General features: G+C 34.4%; 1 protein-coding gene across 2 annotated transcripts in view; it reads left to right on the top strand.

Moving 5' to 3' along the window:
* The window catches only part of LOC145284737 (protein furry-like), an 881,988-nt gene that overhangs the window by 588,309 nt on the left and 277,940 nt on the right, over positions 1–15,739 (top strand). For both annotated transcript variants that reach the window (XM_080133679.1, XM_080133680.1), the window contains exon 43: positions 9,403–9,513. In XM_080133679.1, coding sequence (XP_079989805.1) covers positions 9,403–9,513 — 111 coding nt within the window. The remainder of the gene's footprint in view (positions 1–9,402; positions 9,514–15,739) is intronic.

A 15,739-nucleotide genomic window follows, 5' to 3' on the forward strand; every position in this document is an offset into this window, starting at 1 on the left:
GGTTTGAATCTGTCGTTCGATAAAACCATTTGATTTAGGAAACCTTGGAGATGATGTGATATGATCGAATTGCCATTGTTGAGCAAATTCTTTAAATGCTTTACTGGAGTACTGTGGTCTGTTATCACTAATAACTCTGGTGGGAATACCATGTTCTGAAAATATCTGCTTCATTCATATGACCATGTTGCTTGTGGTCATGCCATTCATTTTCCGTATGATTGGGAATTTACTATAATAATCAGCAATTATGAGGTATTCCTGGTCGTTACAGTGGAACAAGTCAGTGCCAACAACTTCCCATGCTCTGCTAGGGATGTCATGTGGTTGTAAAGTTTCCTTTGGTTGTGCTGGGAGGTTTTCCTGGCATATTGAACACTTTTTGATCATGTTCTCAATATCAGTGTTAATTCGCTCCCAGTAGACAGTATCTCTAGCTTGCAGACGTGTCTTTTCTATACCTTGATGGCTGTAATGTAGTTGGTCCAGGATAGTTTTCTGCTGATTTTCAGGGATAATAATCCTTGAGCCTTTCATGATTATGCCATCACTGATAGATAACTCATCTCTGTATGACCAGTATGACCGAATTGTCGGTGGAACTTCCTTAATTGAGTTTGGCCATCCTTTTGTTTCATGTAATTCGTTGAGTATTGGATCAGACTTTGCTTCCTTATTTCATTCAGGCGTTCGCTCCTGAATCTCACCAAGTCAACTCGAATATCTAAGTCGATCATGTCAGTGTTTTGAGTACTGGGGAGGCGACTTAGTGTATCAGCTACAGTCATTTCTTTGCCTGGTATGTATTCTATTTGTATCTGGTATCCCTGTAATTTGGTCATCATTCGTTGTAGCCTAGGAGGTGCACTGGTCAGTGGTTTCTGTAGTATCATGACCAAGGGTTTATGATCGGTGTGTACCTTGAACTTATAGCTAGACATGATATCTGTGGACACCAAATACAATTGCTAGAAGTTCCCTTTCTATGCATGCATACCGTTGCTCGGCGTCTGTTAGAGACTTTGATGCATATGCAATAGGTTTTTTGTTTTGCATTAATGCTGCTCCAAGTCCTTTTAAACTCGCATCAGTTTGCAGTATTGGTACTTCATTCATGTCAAAGTACATTAATGTGGAGTCTTTGGTGATTATTGTTTTAAATGTTTCAAAGCATACCTTGTGATGCTCTTCCCAGAGAAAAGGTACGTCTTTCTTCAACAAGCCTCTTAATGTATGTGTCTTGTCAGTCAAATTTGGGATGAATGGTGATAAATATGTGACAAGGCCTAAGAATTCTTGTAGTTCTTTTTTGCATGTTGGATATGGCATGTCTTGTAAGTCTTTAAGTTTTTCTGGGTCTGGGCTAACACCATTTTCACTGTGTATCATTCCAAAGAAAGATATATTTTTTTATTTTATTTTGCATTTTGCTGAATTAAACACAGGACCATTTTTTGCAGCTACTTGCATGAGCCTGTACAAGATCTTATCATGCTCTTTGTCCATTTTACTATAGACAACAATGTCGTCTGTAATTCCAATTGCTCTGTCAACTTGTATCTGGTCCATTTTCATTTGAGAAATGTCCTGGGATACACTTACCCAAATGGTAATCTCTGGAAACAGTATCTGCCAAAAGGGGATTGGAATGTTGTTAGCAGCTGAGATTCCTGATCCAAATGTATGGACCAATAACCAGCTTTGGCATCAAGTTTAGAGAACAGCTTGGCACCTGCAAAGTGATGTGTTAGCTCCTCCACTGTAGGGGTTGCATGGTGTGGTCTTTTTAGCGCAATGTTAAGGCGTCTTGGGTCTAGACAGATTCTCAGGCTTCCATCTTTCTTGTGTGAATAAGCTAGGCTGGAAACCCAGTCTGTTGGCTCTGTGACTTTTCTAATGATCTTGTTGCTGACCATTTTGTCTAGTTCCTGTTTTATGTTGTCCTTTAGGGCAATTGGGGTTTTTCTTGGTGGGTCAATGTGAGGTTGTACGTTTTTGCTTGTTAACTTGACATGTCCAGGCATAGAGCCTATTTTGTCGAATTGATCTGGATAGATCTGTACCAAGTCTTCGATTTTGTTGATTGGTTTGACTATATTTTGTTCTTTCACCATGCAGTGAAGAGTGACCATTTTCAGTATTTCTAGTGATGGTAGTCCTAGAATTGCTGGTCCATTTATATCTACTATATAGAAGATGCTTTCGTGCCAATCAAAAGTTTGGTAGTTGCATGGTATACTGATATTGCCATAGCACTTTATCGGTGTTCCATTGTAGGCTATTAATTTATTGTCCTTACTTTGTTTTTTTAGTTTTGGGAAGCCATCAGTGGCTAATTTCTCAGGAAATATTCTACGGAATGTAGAAATTGGTAATGTATTACCTTAGGCTCCAGTATCGACTTTAATTCGTAGTCTGTGAGTCCCGTTTCGATTAGGTAATGTTATATTTATATAAGCGAAGGCTTCATCTCTCTGTGTTTGAGAGGGTGTGTTAATGGTGGAAAAAGTTAAATTTTCGAATTGTTCATTTAGTTCCTGGCTGTTGTTCCTGGATAATATATCAGTTTGGATAAAGTGTTTTTTCTTGGTCTGGTTCATGTTTAATGGTTTTTGTTTTCCACGGTCTCTGTTTTGCGACCTTGACCTTGATCTTCTGTTATATAAACATACTGTTGCCCAGTGGTAAGATTTTCCACACGTTTTGCATTTGGAACCAAATGCTGGGCATGCTTCACATCGACGTTCGTGACTTTTTCCACAATTAAGGCAGTTGTTTGTCTTTCTATTTTGTTTATATTTTGTAATTGCTTGCATGTCAGTATTGGCGCTATTGTCCTCCTCGTTATTGGTGTTTAACATCTCTATAAGCTGTTTAATATGTGCGTTTGTTGCTTCGTACGTTTTACCAATTCGGATGGTTTCATCCAGTGTTAGTGTATTATCTTTTCGTAGTAGTTTTTTCTGGAATTCGGCAATTGGGGTACTCGCAATAATTAGTTCTATAATTCGCTGTTCTTGTTCAGTGTCGGTTAGTGAGCATTTTAACATAAGTTGACGACATCTATTGACGAAGTCGTCTAATGTCTCATTTTGTTTTTGTTTATAAGATATTAATTTTAGTCTGTTAATCCTAAAGTTTTCTTTAGGTTCTAAATGCTCCAAGAATTTATTAAAAATGGTGTCGGGAGAACGTTTTTCCTCATCTGTTAATTTCCAAGTATTAAATTTTTTGAGACCTTCGTTGCCGGTCTTTAGCAGTATGTAATTCACTTGTTGGTCGGGTTTTATTTTGTTTATAGCAAAATATAGTTCTAGCTTCTGTTTAAAAAGTTTAAATGTTTCCGCTGGATTTGGCATTTCCCAGTCGATAAACGGAATAATGTTATTATTGGTAGACATTATTATTAACGGCTATGTACTTTTTCGATAAACAGAAAATTCAATATGTCTGCCAGTGTGCGAAAATCCTCACGTGTTTACAGGGACATATACGATAACAACAGTTGACAAAAATTCAAAATGTCTGCTATTGTGCAAAAATTCACACGTATTTATAGCATATACGAGAATGACAGCAAAATTTTATAAAATGCACAGATGGGTAAATTAATGAAAATTTGTTTACATGCCTTGTTTTGTCTTTTGTAAACGTATTTTTCCTCTCGTGTCTGTTGCCGAAGTTTTGTCTTTTGTGAAAGAAATGTTTTTCCTTTCTGGTCTGTTACCGAATTTTTTTTTTTTTTTGTTTCATTTTCTGTTGTCGGTTGCGACTAGTCAATCCAAGTGAGTGAGTTTTTTTTTAACTGTTATAAATGTTCAGTATCCATTTCGCTGCCACCATATCATTAGTTTATGTTTGTTGTTATAATAATTGATAACCAAGTTGTGGTTTTATTTAATATAGAACTTTATTGACATATTTACATAAGAAGAGAGATTGAATGTACGTGTGTAGAGGTCCACGCCATGTTGTCGAATACGTATGTATTAGGCGGTTGACATCAATATTCATACGCCATGATTTACTTGTTATGCGTATGACAGTAGTTCTATGATAACACTACAGGTTGTTCCAACAACATGACCTACAAAAACAATTCAAAAAGAAAAGTTGATTCAACAAGAAAAAATGAAACAATGTTAAGAACAAATAGATGAAAAAACAACTACAGAAGAACCAAGAAAAACTTCTCAGAAACTTGAACAATAAACCACTCACTGAGAGCAACAACACTTTTGCAAAATGCTGTATTGAACACTATGGAGACTTTTACCTACATTTCCAATGAAGACAGAATGTTTGATGCTTTCTATAGAAGGTATGAAGACCTTCTCAATATTGATTGCAAAGACTGGCTTGATGCAAATAAGTTTGACTACTTTTATGAAAGTTACCTAAAAAAACACGGGTCTGGAGAACTTTTCACCACAAATACTTCACTGTTCTGCAAAAGGTTGAAATGTTTTAATTTGGTTAAACGGGATGAAGAAGATTAGATAGTGTTTGTATCAATCGTAAACAAGCACTGTAACAATTTTAGACTAGCAGAATTGTCTGCAGATAATTTTAAATGCCTCATTTTCACTTAGGGACTAGTGTAGGCAAAGAATATGGAAATCAGATGAAGAGTATTAATGAAGTTCATAAGCAAACTCAATTTCACTCTACAGAAATTTGTGGAGGATTGCCAAAGAGTTGTACAAATGATTCTAGAAGCATAGAGGAATCAGACAAAAGTATAAATCAGAAAAGGAAAATATAAATCCAAAAAATCTGAAAAAGTATAAATAAAAAAAATTACTTCTCTGAAAAAGAGAGAAAAGAATATGGCTACCCACATTTTTAAAACAAGGAACAGAATAAATTACTCCTGAGACCATATAACCGATGTGGAGAATTACATTAGGAAAAATATTGTCCTTTTCGGAAAAACAAAAACTCAGATGAAAATTTATGCAAGTACATAATAATCAAAATATTTAATAAAACAGTTAAATTACAGTTGGACACTGTGTTCGATCTTTCTATAAAAATTCACAAACATGGAAGATACTTAACAAACCGACTCTGCAAAAAAATAAAAGTCAGCTTACACTGTGACTGGGAATAAAATTAATTTTATTGGCAAATTTTTTTACCAGTATTAAAAGTTTTTGTACTAAAAACGTATGAGAATTTATTTGGAATAGATTGGATGAACAATTTTAACCTTTGTGATCGTTCAATAGATACTTTCTGCCAGAAAATCAAGAACATCACATCAGATGCCAAGGGTCTAAAAGTTGAATAAAACCTTCCTGTAGATTTTTAGTTGGATTTGGCACTAAATATTTTAATGTAAAAGAAAACGCATAACCCATTTTTAAAAAAACAAAAAAACAAATAGATTTGAAAAATTGGACAAAATTAAGAAAAGCTTAACAGATTAGAAAATGCAGGAATCTTATCAAGGATGTAGTTTAGTGAATAGGCAGTACTGACTGTCTACTTACAGAAAAAAAAAATGAAAGGAAATATGTGCTCAAGCCTACTTTTCTACAGGACTTAATACGGTGCTATTATCCTGTCCTCACCCCAAAAGAGTATATAGAAAACTCAATGGAGAGAAAATATTCACAAAAGTTGACTTAAATTTACAAATCCAAGTAGAAGAAATCTCAAAACTTCTATGTACATAGACAGAGGTTTATGCAAACATGAAAGGATCCAAATCACGCTGGCCATTTTCCAACAAATCATGGATACAATACTGGGCAGTTTTGACTTTATAATGACATCATAATAACCTGTCCATCCTCAGAACAATATGGAAAACATATATGCAGGGTTTTTGAAAAAATTAAAAAATATGTATTTACAGTCAAGGAACAGAAGTGCAATCTTTTTCATAAATGAGATTAAATATTTCATTTATGTTATTAATTAAAATGAAAGACCGCCATTAGAGACATGGCAACCCCTGATAATAACAGAGTACTATCAGGTTTTCATCAAGAATATGCATGACCTAAATGAATTATTAAAGAAAGAAAATGTCTGGGACTGAAATCCCAATCAAAGAAACATAAACATCAGATCTTTTTCTAACACACCAGGATCCAAAGTTGGATATAATCGTATTGAATGGCACCATCTCATTGTACATTGCATAAAATGATGGCACAAAAAAGCTGATTGCACATACTTCAAGAATGCTCTTACCCATCGAGAGATAATATTCATGAAAAAGAAGCTCTAGGTATCATTTTTGCTATATCTAAATACATACATGGCAGACACTTGATGCTACAAACAGACCACAAGCCTTTACTTATAATTTTTGAATTAAAGAAAGGATTATCGGTGTACACTGCCAACAGATTTCTGAAGATGGGATACAATCCTGTTAAATTACAACTTTAAACTGAAATACCTATTATCAAAACAAATTATCCACACAGATGGCCTATCAAGATATATCTAGGAAAATAATAGCTACACTTTGTGCCAACTGCAAAATTAAAGCAAACACCATTCCATTAAAGAGATCCTGGTGACATTGCCAGAAATCAAAAGTGCAAAAGGATGATTTCATTTGCAACAGGTTTCATTATGTGACAAGTTCATGTTATCTATGGTATTAATTCCTAAAATCCTTCATAAAAGGATTCTGTGGAATTTTCACATGGTACATCCGGGAAGAAAGCTGAATGAGAAGCTACATGTGCTTGCCAAACATAGATAAAAATATCATGAAGATGATTCGTAAAAAGGTTGCACTCTTGCAGCAAAAGCACCACCTATCACATTCAAACCCAAAACTGATGAACTGTGGTCAAGAATCCACATCAACTTTGCAGGTCCCCTCGAAGATCATTAATACTTAATCATAGTTGATTGTTACAAATCTCTTGGCTTGTTTCTTTGACCTAGGGTGATATTGAGTAGTGATATGTTTAATTTGGAAAATACTACAAACCTCTAAGAACACTGCAGATGTGAACTGAGTTCCATTATCACTCACAATGCAGTCTACCATATTGAAACCAATAGTTAGTGTAAAAAATTGATTGTTGTCGCTGTAGTAGATCTTCTAAACTTTAGTGCCTTAGGCCATTTGGTGTAACAATCAACTATGATTATATTGGTTTTGGTGGCGTTTCTGTGTATGTCTCAGACATTGCATGATATCACCAATCCTTTTACTGATTACACACAATTCTTAAAATGAAGCATTGTTTTTACAACTTTTAAAAATCTTTCTTTCAAAGAGTACAATGTCTTTTGGGTAGATCTTACACAATTTTGATTGTTTCTTAAATTTATCAAAAACCGACCTTACTTTCTATGCAAACATGTTTTCAGCAGGTGAGACCACATTTTTTAAAGATTGCTATAAAACACGCCACAGCAATGAACGAAGCCTTATAACAATTCTTGCAAGTGTATAGAATAATGCTGAATCCAAACACTCCGACTAATTATCAACCTGAAAACGAAAAGATATTAACAGTTTTTTTTTACGGTGCAAAAAAGGTTTGGGGGAGGGGGAGTATATATAAACTCTCCAATTAGTATAAATTATGAGAAGTACTACTATATAGGGTCACTCGTGGTACGCCATATGTGCATTAAGTACTACAACTCTCATTTTCTATGTATTCTGTCTTTTCTATATCTGTGTCCAAGTATGTCTTAGTGACCTTTCCAGACCACAACAGTTTGTCGTTTTGGTACTTGTACAGTTTAGTCAAGACATTAAAAAATGAAAATACCGAAAAAAGTTTAAATTGCATGTATCCGTTATGGAATGAAGTTCTCTGAACAACAATTTCACTTAATTTCATCAAGTAGTTTTTTTTTTACAGCGGAAAAACACATTTTTATGAGAGTGCGTTGAAGGCAGCCATTTTGGATTTTAAAAAAATTTGTTTGAATTTTAGAAATGTCAAAGGGAGATAACTCCAGTTAAAGCGCTGACACCCTTCCCATCTTTAATACTAGCTTTTCTTCCTAAAAATCAAACATTTTGCTCGGTATCATAGCAAATTGGGTACTTATGCAGAGAGTGATCCGGACGTAACTCACTGGACGCTCGGCTTGCCCCGTAAAACGACGTCAACAGCCGGAGTTAGCCGAGCGTCGGCGAGGAAAAGCAAGCCGAGCGTCGGCGCTGAAAACATAACAAGAAAAGAGAAACCTACCTTAATGTAAAATTTGTTAAAACTTTTATTTACTGTAACGGAAAACAATTTTTTTTTGTATTTTTTTTTTTTTTTTGTAAATGTAAAGTGTTTTTTATATACAAGAAAGTTATGTTTTTTTTTTTTTTTTAAGAAGAAGAAGAAGAAACAGCGAAAAAGGTAACAAGCAAAATTTGTTTTTTTTACCAAAACATGTTTGTTTTTTTGGATGTTTTTTTTTTTTTGTAGGGTTAGGGTTATTTTTTTTATTTTTTTAAGAATAAACAGCGAAAAAAAAAGGTAACAAGCAAACTGTTTTTCTTTTTTTGTACAAAACCTGTTTTTTTTTTTTGTTGGGTGGTTGGTTAAGTAAAAACCTGTTAAAAGAAAAAATGCGAGGAATATTTACTGTTGGTATTTCCTCAGACTGTTGGAGGGCATCACACGACTATGAGGGACAGGTTTTCTTTTTTGCAAGCAAACTCCTTTCCTGACAAAATTCCAGGACACCCGCTGCAGCGCTGCTGTTTGCAATTTTTTCCGACAAATATGTTAAGTTCATATTTCCTTCCATAGGTACGCAATTTTAAGGGTTGTTAAATAAATCTGAAATTGTAAAGGTTGTTGTTAAATAAATCTGATTCTGTACTGTTTTACTTTCTTTTCTTCTTTTTCCTTATTGTCGTCTGCTGCTTTGAATTTTTTTTCTTGCGTCGCGCACGCACGTAGCGTTTGACAACCGTCGAACAACATCGGCGACGCTCGTTGAAAACCGTCGAACTACATCGCCGACGCTCGGCTAACTCCGGCTGTTGACTTCGTGTTACGGGGCTAGCCGAGCGTCCGGTGAGTTACGTCCGGATCACTCTCTGCATAAGTACCGCAAATTGTTTTTTCGCTGTAAAAAAAAAAACTACTTGATGAAATTAAGTGAATATTTTTTTCGGAGAACTTCGTTCTATAACGGATACATACAATTTAAACTTTTTTCAGTATTTTCATTTTTTTAATGTCTTGTCGTTTTCCTTTACCTATTGCCATATTGTATTGACTAACAAATTGTGAAACCCATCATTATATGCAAAAATATGATTTTTTTTTTTAGTAAAATAAATAAACCTTTATCTATGAAATAAACCTAAGTGTGGATTTCACACACCAGAAAATGTGATTCTTTGTTGACTTTAAAATTTGTTTATCTCTATGCTTATCATTAGTTTGTAAATTTCCGTTTCAGATCTTGAATCATCTTCAGCCCGAGTGTGTCGATTGCCAGGAAAAACTTTCCAAAATTTTTCAACAAATCAAATGGGACAATTTTCCTGGTGTTCAAAATTTGCTCCTTAAGGTCAGTATATTTTTTTTGCAGTTTTTTAGCATTTCTTTAGCCATAAAAAAACTTTTCTTCTAGGAAATGTTGTCTTTCTTCAAAGCTGTGAAACTAAAATGCTTAATTGCTTAAAGTAAGACACTACTTGCTGAACAGTTTGTTAATATGGTTTAATAATTTCAACCCCCTAACTAAAATTTCAGGCATGTTCATATGTTAAAATAAAACAGAAAAAATCCTTAAAATTTAATACAAATTAAATATGAATGGCCCCCAGAATCGGGTTTTTAATCATGTAATATTAATTTTAGTGATGGAACGATTCCAAAATTTTTCCCAATTCTATTCTAAATTCCTGATCTGATACAAGTACCAATTCTGATTCTTTTAAACTTCTTAACATTTAATTCAAGATTCAATGCTTTTTAAAATGTTCAAATAACTGTAATCTCCCATCCCACCCACATTTAATGCCCACCTATGTTTTGCAAAACATAAAAATACATTTGAGAGGATACGATGATTACAAGAGTAGATCTTTCTAAATATTTTTCTTTAATGTCTTCCTTGTAATTGATTGAAAATTGTGAGACAAGATTTTTTTTCTTTCAAAACAAATCTAATTTGCATTTGGCCGTCGTTAATGCCATTTGAAATTTTCATAAATGATTAAAAAGAATCAGCGATTGATATGCAAAATAAGAAAACAGAATAATTGAAAGGAACAATAATTGAAAAAGCCCGTCCCATGTCAAAAATGACTTTGTATGTAATAATATTGCTATTTACAAAACCATTCTTAACATTGTTAACTATTTTTTGCCTTTCGTCTATGAAGAAATGTTCATTTTTTTTTTCTTACAATTCTAAAGATTTGGTTGGTTATTAGATTGATTTGCATTACTGTAAAAAGAAAACACGATACAAAATACCACTACTACTACTACTACTATTAATGATAATAATGGCAAATAGATGAAAACCTTTAACTAAATCACTCTCTAAAAATGGGATTTGACTTTTTTATGTGATTACATGGTGGAAAGAAAAAAAACAACTATTTTAGAATTTCAAGTAGGAAAGCAGTTTTTTGTGCATAAATTTAACATAAAATGATAATCATTTCCAGCCCATTCTAACTTTTTAATCTTGTCTAATTGCTTAACAATCGAAACAAAATGCTCGTAGAACATGACATTTTCGTTCTATTGTTGATGTTTATTTGATGTGTTTCTACCAGTGTTTGTTGAATTTTTGTATTTAAGTGGTTATCAAGGTTCTTGTGAAGGTTTTATGGACAGCCATTTTTTAAAATTCTAACTCCTGGCAGATAGAAGAGTCTTGTCTTTGGTAACATTTATTTGCTGCATATTTGTTTTTCATCTCTTTTTTTCCTCATTAGTTACAGTTACATTGATTCCGATAACCCAAAAAGTTCCGATTTTTCTGATTCTTGGTTCTGATTCCTATTGATTGTCCAAATATTAATTTATTTTTTGAAGATATAAAATAAAAAGTTGTATAGCATCCATTATTTAATTGTTTATGTTTTCAGTGTCCCAAATTCTATTTTTGAAAGACGTCACATTCTATACAATTATTCAGTTTGTAGTTTTAAAATTACATTTTAATTTGAGTAAAAGTATTTTCTTTATATCTTAAATTATCGACTTTTTTAGATCACTCAGTATTTTGTTTTACTAATTTTAAGGTTAAAAAACTCACCGAGAGAGCAAAAGCACCATTAAGGTATAGGATGATAAAATTAAAATCTTGGTCCAAAGATTTTTATGAATTACTTTGTTGCTGCAAATTTGCGATATAATCATAGAAAATATCTTTTGAAAAGAAAATCTGAGACACTGGAAACATACGTGTAATTTATATATATTTGTAATTTGTATAAAATTCTACTAATAAATTATTTTAATAATGTAAGTTAACATCTTCCATACATTCTCTAATGACTAATTATCATTTTAAATGAATAAGGGATTTCATGTTTTGAAATTTAAAACATTTTTATTAATAAATCTTTAATTTCTTTTAAATATTTAAACATATTTTTTAGAACGTTAAAATATTCAGTAATTAAAAATGAAGAAATACTAATACATAATTTCCAAATTAAAAAAAAATACAGTATAATCTAAAAAAAAAATAATTAATCAAATATAATTCTCCCATTATTATATAAACCAACTGTACCTACTCAATGTTGCCCGGGATGTAGTAAAATCATTTTAATTTTTAATTTAACTTTGTTTGTACAATTTTAAACTTAAAGTAGACAACTTATATTCTTCAATCTAAAATGAGTTATCCCTCTTGTTAATATATTAGTTATTATTTTAAAATGTTTCATATAATTGGATATAGAAATGTAGCAATGTACATTTGAAAGCAGAGGTGTGCACACACACACATTCCAGATGGGGATGATCTACATCTATATTTGGTATCCCATAAAAATGACCAAAATTGTAATTAAATGAAAACAAAGAACTGTTACATTCCAAGGTCAGAGATTATGAATTGTACAGTGCAAAATAGAAAAGAAGAATGTAATATCTTGATTTTTGCAATTCCAGGAATGTCGTTTGTGACGATATGATAAACAATAGAAAACAGAAGAGAGCAGATCAACATCTAGATATCTTTTCATCCACAAACCAACAAACACTGTTGAGTGTCATCAACATCTTGATATTTTTCCATCCACACACCAAGCAACAGTGTTGAGCATCATAAACATCTAGATATCTTTCCATCCAAACACCAACCAACACTGTTGAGCGTTATAAACATCAAGATATCTTTCCATCAACACACCAACCAACACTGTTGAGCGTTATAAACATCTAGATATCTTTCCATCCACACACCAACCAACACTGTTGAGCGTTATAAACATCTAGATATCTTTCCATCCACACACCAACCAACACTGTTAAGCGTCATAAACATCTAGATATCTTTCCATCCACACACCAACCAACACTGTTGAGCGTTATAAACATCTAGATATCTTTCCATCCACACACCAACCAACACTGTTGAGCGTTATAAACATCTAGATATCTTTCGATCCACACACCAACCAACACTGTTGAGTTTTATAAACATCTAGATATCTTTCCATCCACACACCAACCAACACTGTTGAGCGTTATAAACATCTAGATATCTTTCCATCCACACACCAACCAACACTGTTGAGCGTCATAAACATCTAGATATCTTTCCATCCACACACCAACCAACACTGTTGAGCGTCATAAACATCTAGATATCTTTCCATCCACACACCAACCAACACTGTTGAGCGTCATAAACATCTAGATATCTTTCCATCCACACACCAACCAACACTGTTGAGCGTTATAAACATCTAGATATCTTTCCATCCACACACCAACCAACACTGTTGAGTGTTATAAACATCTAGATATCTTTCCATCCACACACCAACCAACACTGTTGAGCGTTATAAACATCTAGATATCTTTCCATCCACACACCAACCAACACTGTTGAGTGTTATAAACATCTAGATACCTTTCCATCCACACACCAACCAACACTGTTGAGCGTTATAAACATCTAGATATCTTTCCATCCACACACCAACCAACAGTGCTGAGCATCATTGAAATCTAGATATCTTTTCGTTCACACACCAACCAACACTGTTGAGCGTCATAAACATCTAGATATCTTTCCATCCACACACCAACCAACACTGTTGAGCGTCATAAACATCTAGATATCTTTCCATCCACACACCAACCAACACTGTTGAGCGTTATAAACATCTAGATATCTTTCCATCCACACACCAACCAACATTGTTGAGTGTTATAAACATCTAGATATCTTTCCATCCACACACCAACCAACACTGTTGAGCGTTATAAACATCTAGATATCTTTCCATCCACACACCAACCAACACTGTTGAGTGTTATAAACATCTAGATATCTGTCGATCCACACACCAACCAACACTGTTGAGCGTTATAAACATCTAGATATCTTTCCATCCACACACCAACCAACACTGTTGAGTGTTATAAACATCTAGATATCTTTCCATCCACACACCAACCAACACTGTTGAGTGTTATAAACATCTAGATATCTTTCCATCCACACACCAACCAACACTGTTGAGCGTCATAAACATCTAGATATCTTTCCATCCACACACCAACCAACACTGTTGAGCGTTATAAACATCTAGATATCTTTCCATCCACACACCAACCAACACTGTTGAGCGTTATAAACATCTAGATATCTTTCCATCCACACACCAACCAACACTGTTGAGTGTTATAAACATCTAGATATCTTTCCATCCACACACCAACCAACACTGTTGAGCGTTATAAACATCTAGATATCTTTCCATCCACACACCAACCAACACTGTTGAGTGTTATAAACATCTAGATATCTTTCCATCCACACACCAACCAACAGTGCTGAGCATCATTGAAATCTAGATATCTTTTCGTTCACACACCAACCAACACTGTTGAGCGTCATAAACATCTAGATATCTTTCCATCCACACACCAACCAACACTGTTGAGCGTCATAAACATCTAGATATCTTTCCATCCACACACCAACCAACACTGTTGAGCGTTATAAACATCTAGATATCTTTCCATCCACACACCAACCAACACTGTTGAGTGTTATAAACATCTAGATATCTTTCCATCCACACACCAACCAACACTGTTGAGCGTCATAAACATCTAGATATCTTTCCATCCACACACCAACCAACACTGTTGAGCGTCATAAACATCTAGATATCTTTCCATCCACACACCAACCAACACTGTTGAGCGTCATAAACATCTAGATATCTTTCCATCCACACACCAACCAACACTGTTGAGTGTTATAAACATCTAGATATCTTTCGATCCACACACCAACCAACACTGTTGAGCGTTATAAACATCTAGATATCTTTCCATCCACACACCAACCAACACTGTTGAGTGTTATAAACATCTAGATATCTTTCCATCCACACACCAACCAACAGTGCTGAGCATCATTGAAATCTAGATATCTTTTCGTCCACACACCAACCAACACTGTTGAGCGTTATAAACATCTAGATATCTTTCCATCCACACACCAACCAACACTGTTGAGCGTTATAAACATCTAGATATCTTTCCATCCACACACCAACCAACAGTGCTGAGCAGCATTGAAATCTAGATATCTTTTCGTCCACACACCAACCAACACTGTTGAGCGTTATAAACATCTAGATATCTTTCCATCCACACACCAACCAACACTGTTGAGCGTCATAAACATCTAGATATCTTTCCATCCACACACCAACCAACACTGTTGAGCGTTATAAACATCTAGATATCTTTCCATCCACACACCAACCAACACTGTTGAGTGTTATAAACATCTAGATATCTTTCCATCCACACACCAACCAACACTGTTGAGCGTCATAAACATCTAGATATCTTTCCATCCACACACCAACCAACAGTGCTGAGCATCATTGAAATCTAGATATCTTTTCGTCCACACACCAACCAACACTGTTGAGCGTTATAAACATCTAGATATCTTTCCATCCACACACCAACCAACACTGTTGAGCGTTATAAACATCTAGATATCTTTCCATCCACACACCAACCAACACTGTTGAGCGTTATAAACATCTAGATATCTTTCCATCCACACACCAACCAACACTGTTGAGCGTTATAAACATCTAGATATCTTTCCATCCACACACCAACCAACACTGTTGAGCGTCATAAACATCTAGATATCTTTCCATCCACACACCAACCAACACTGTTGAGCGTTATAAACATCTAGATATCTTTCCATCCACACACCAACCAACACTGTTGAGTGTTATAAACATCTAGATATCTTTCCATCCACACACCAACCAACACTGTTGAGCGTCATAAACATCTAGATATCTTTTCATCCACACACCAACCAACACTGTTGAGCGTCATAAACATCTAGATATCTTTCCATCCACACACCAACCAACAGTGCTGAGCATCATTGAAATCTAGATATCTGTTCGTCCACACACCAACCAACACTGTTGAGTGTTATAAACATCTAGATATCTTTCCATCCACACACCAACCAACAGTGCTGAGCATCATTGAAATCTAGATATCTTTCCATCCACACACCAACCAACACTGTTGAGTGT

This window comes from Euprymna scolopes, chromosome 9, assembly GCF_053919585.1.
Source record: "Euprymna scolopes isolate OS-2025 chromosome 9, ASM5391958v1, whole genome shotgun sequence".
Classification (NCBI taxonomy): Eukaryota; Metazoa; Mollusca; class Cephalopoda; order Sepiida; family Sepiolidae; genus Euprymna; species Euprymna scolopes.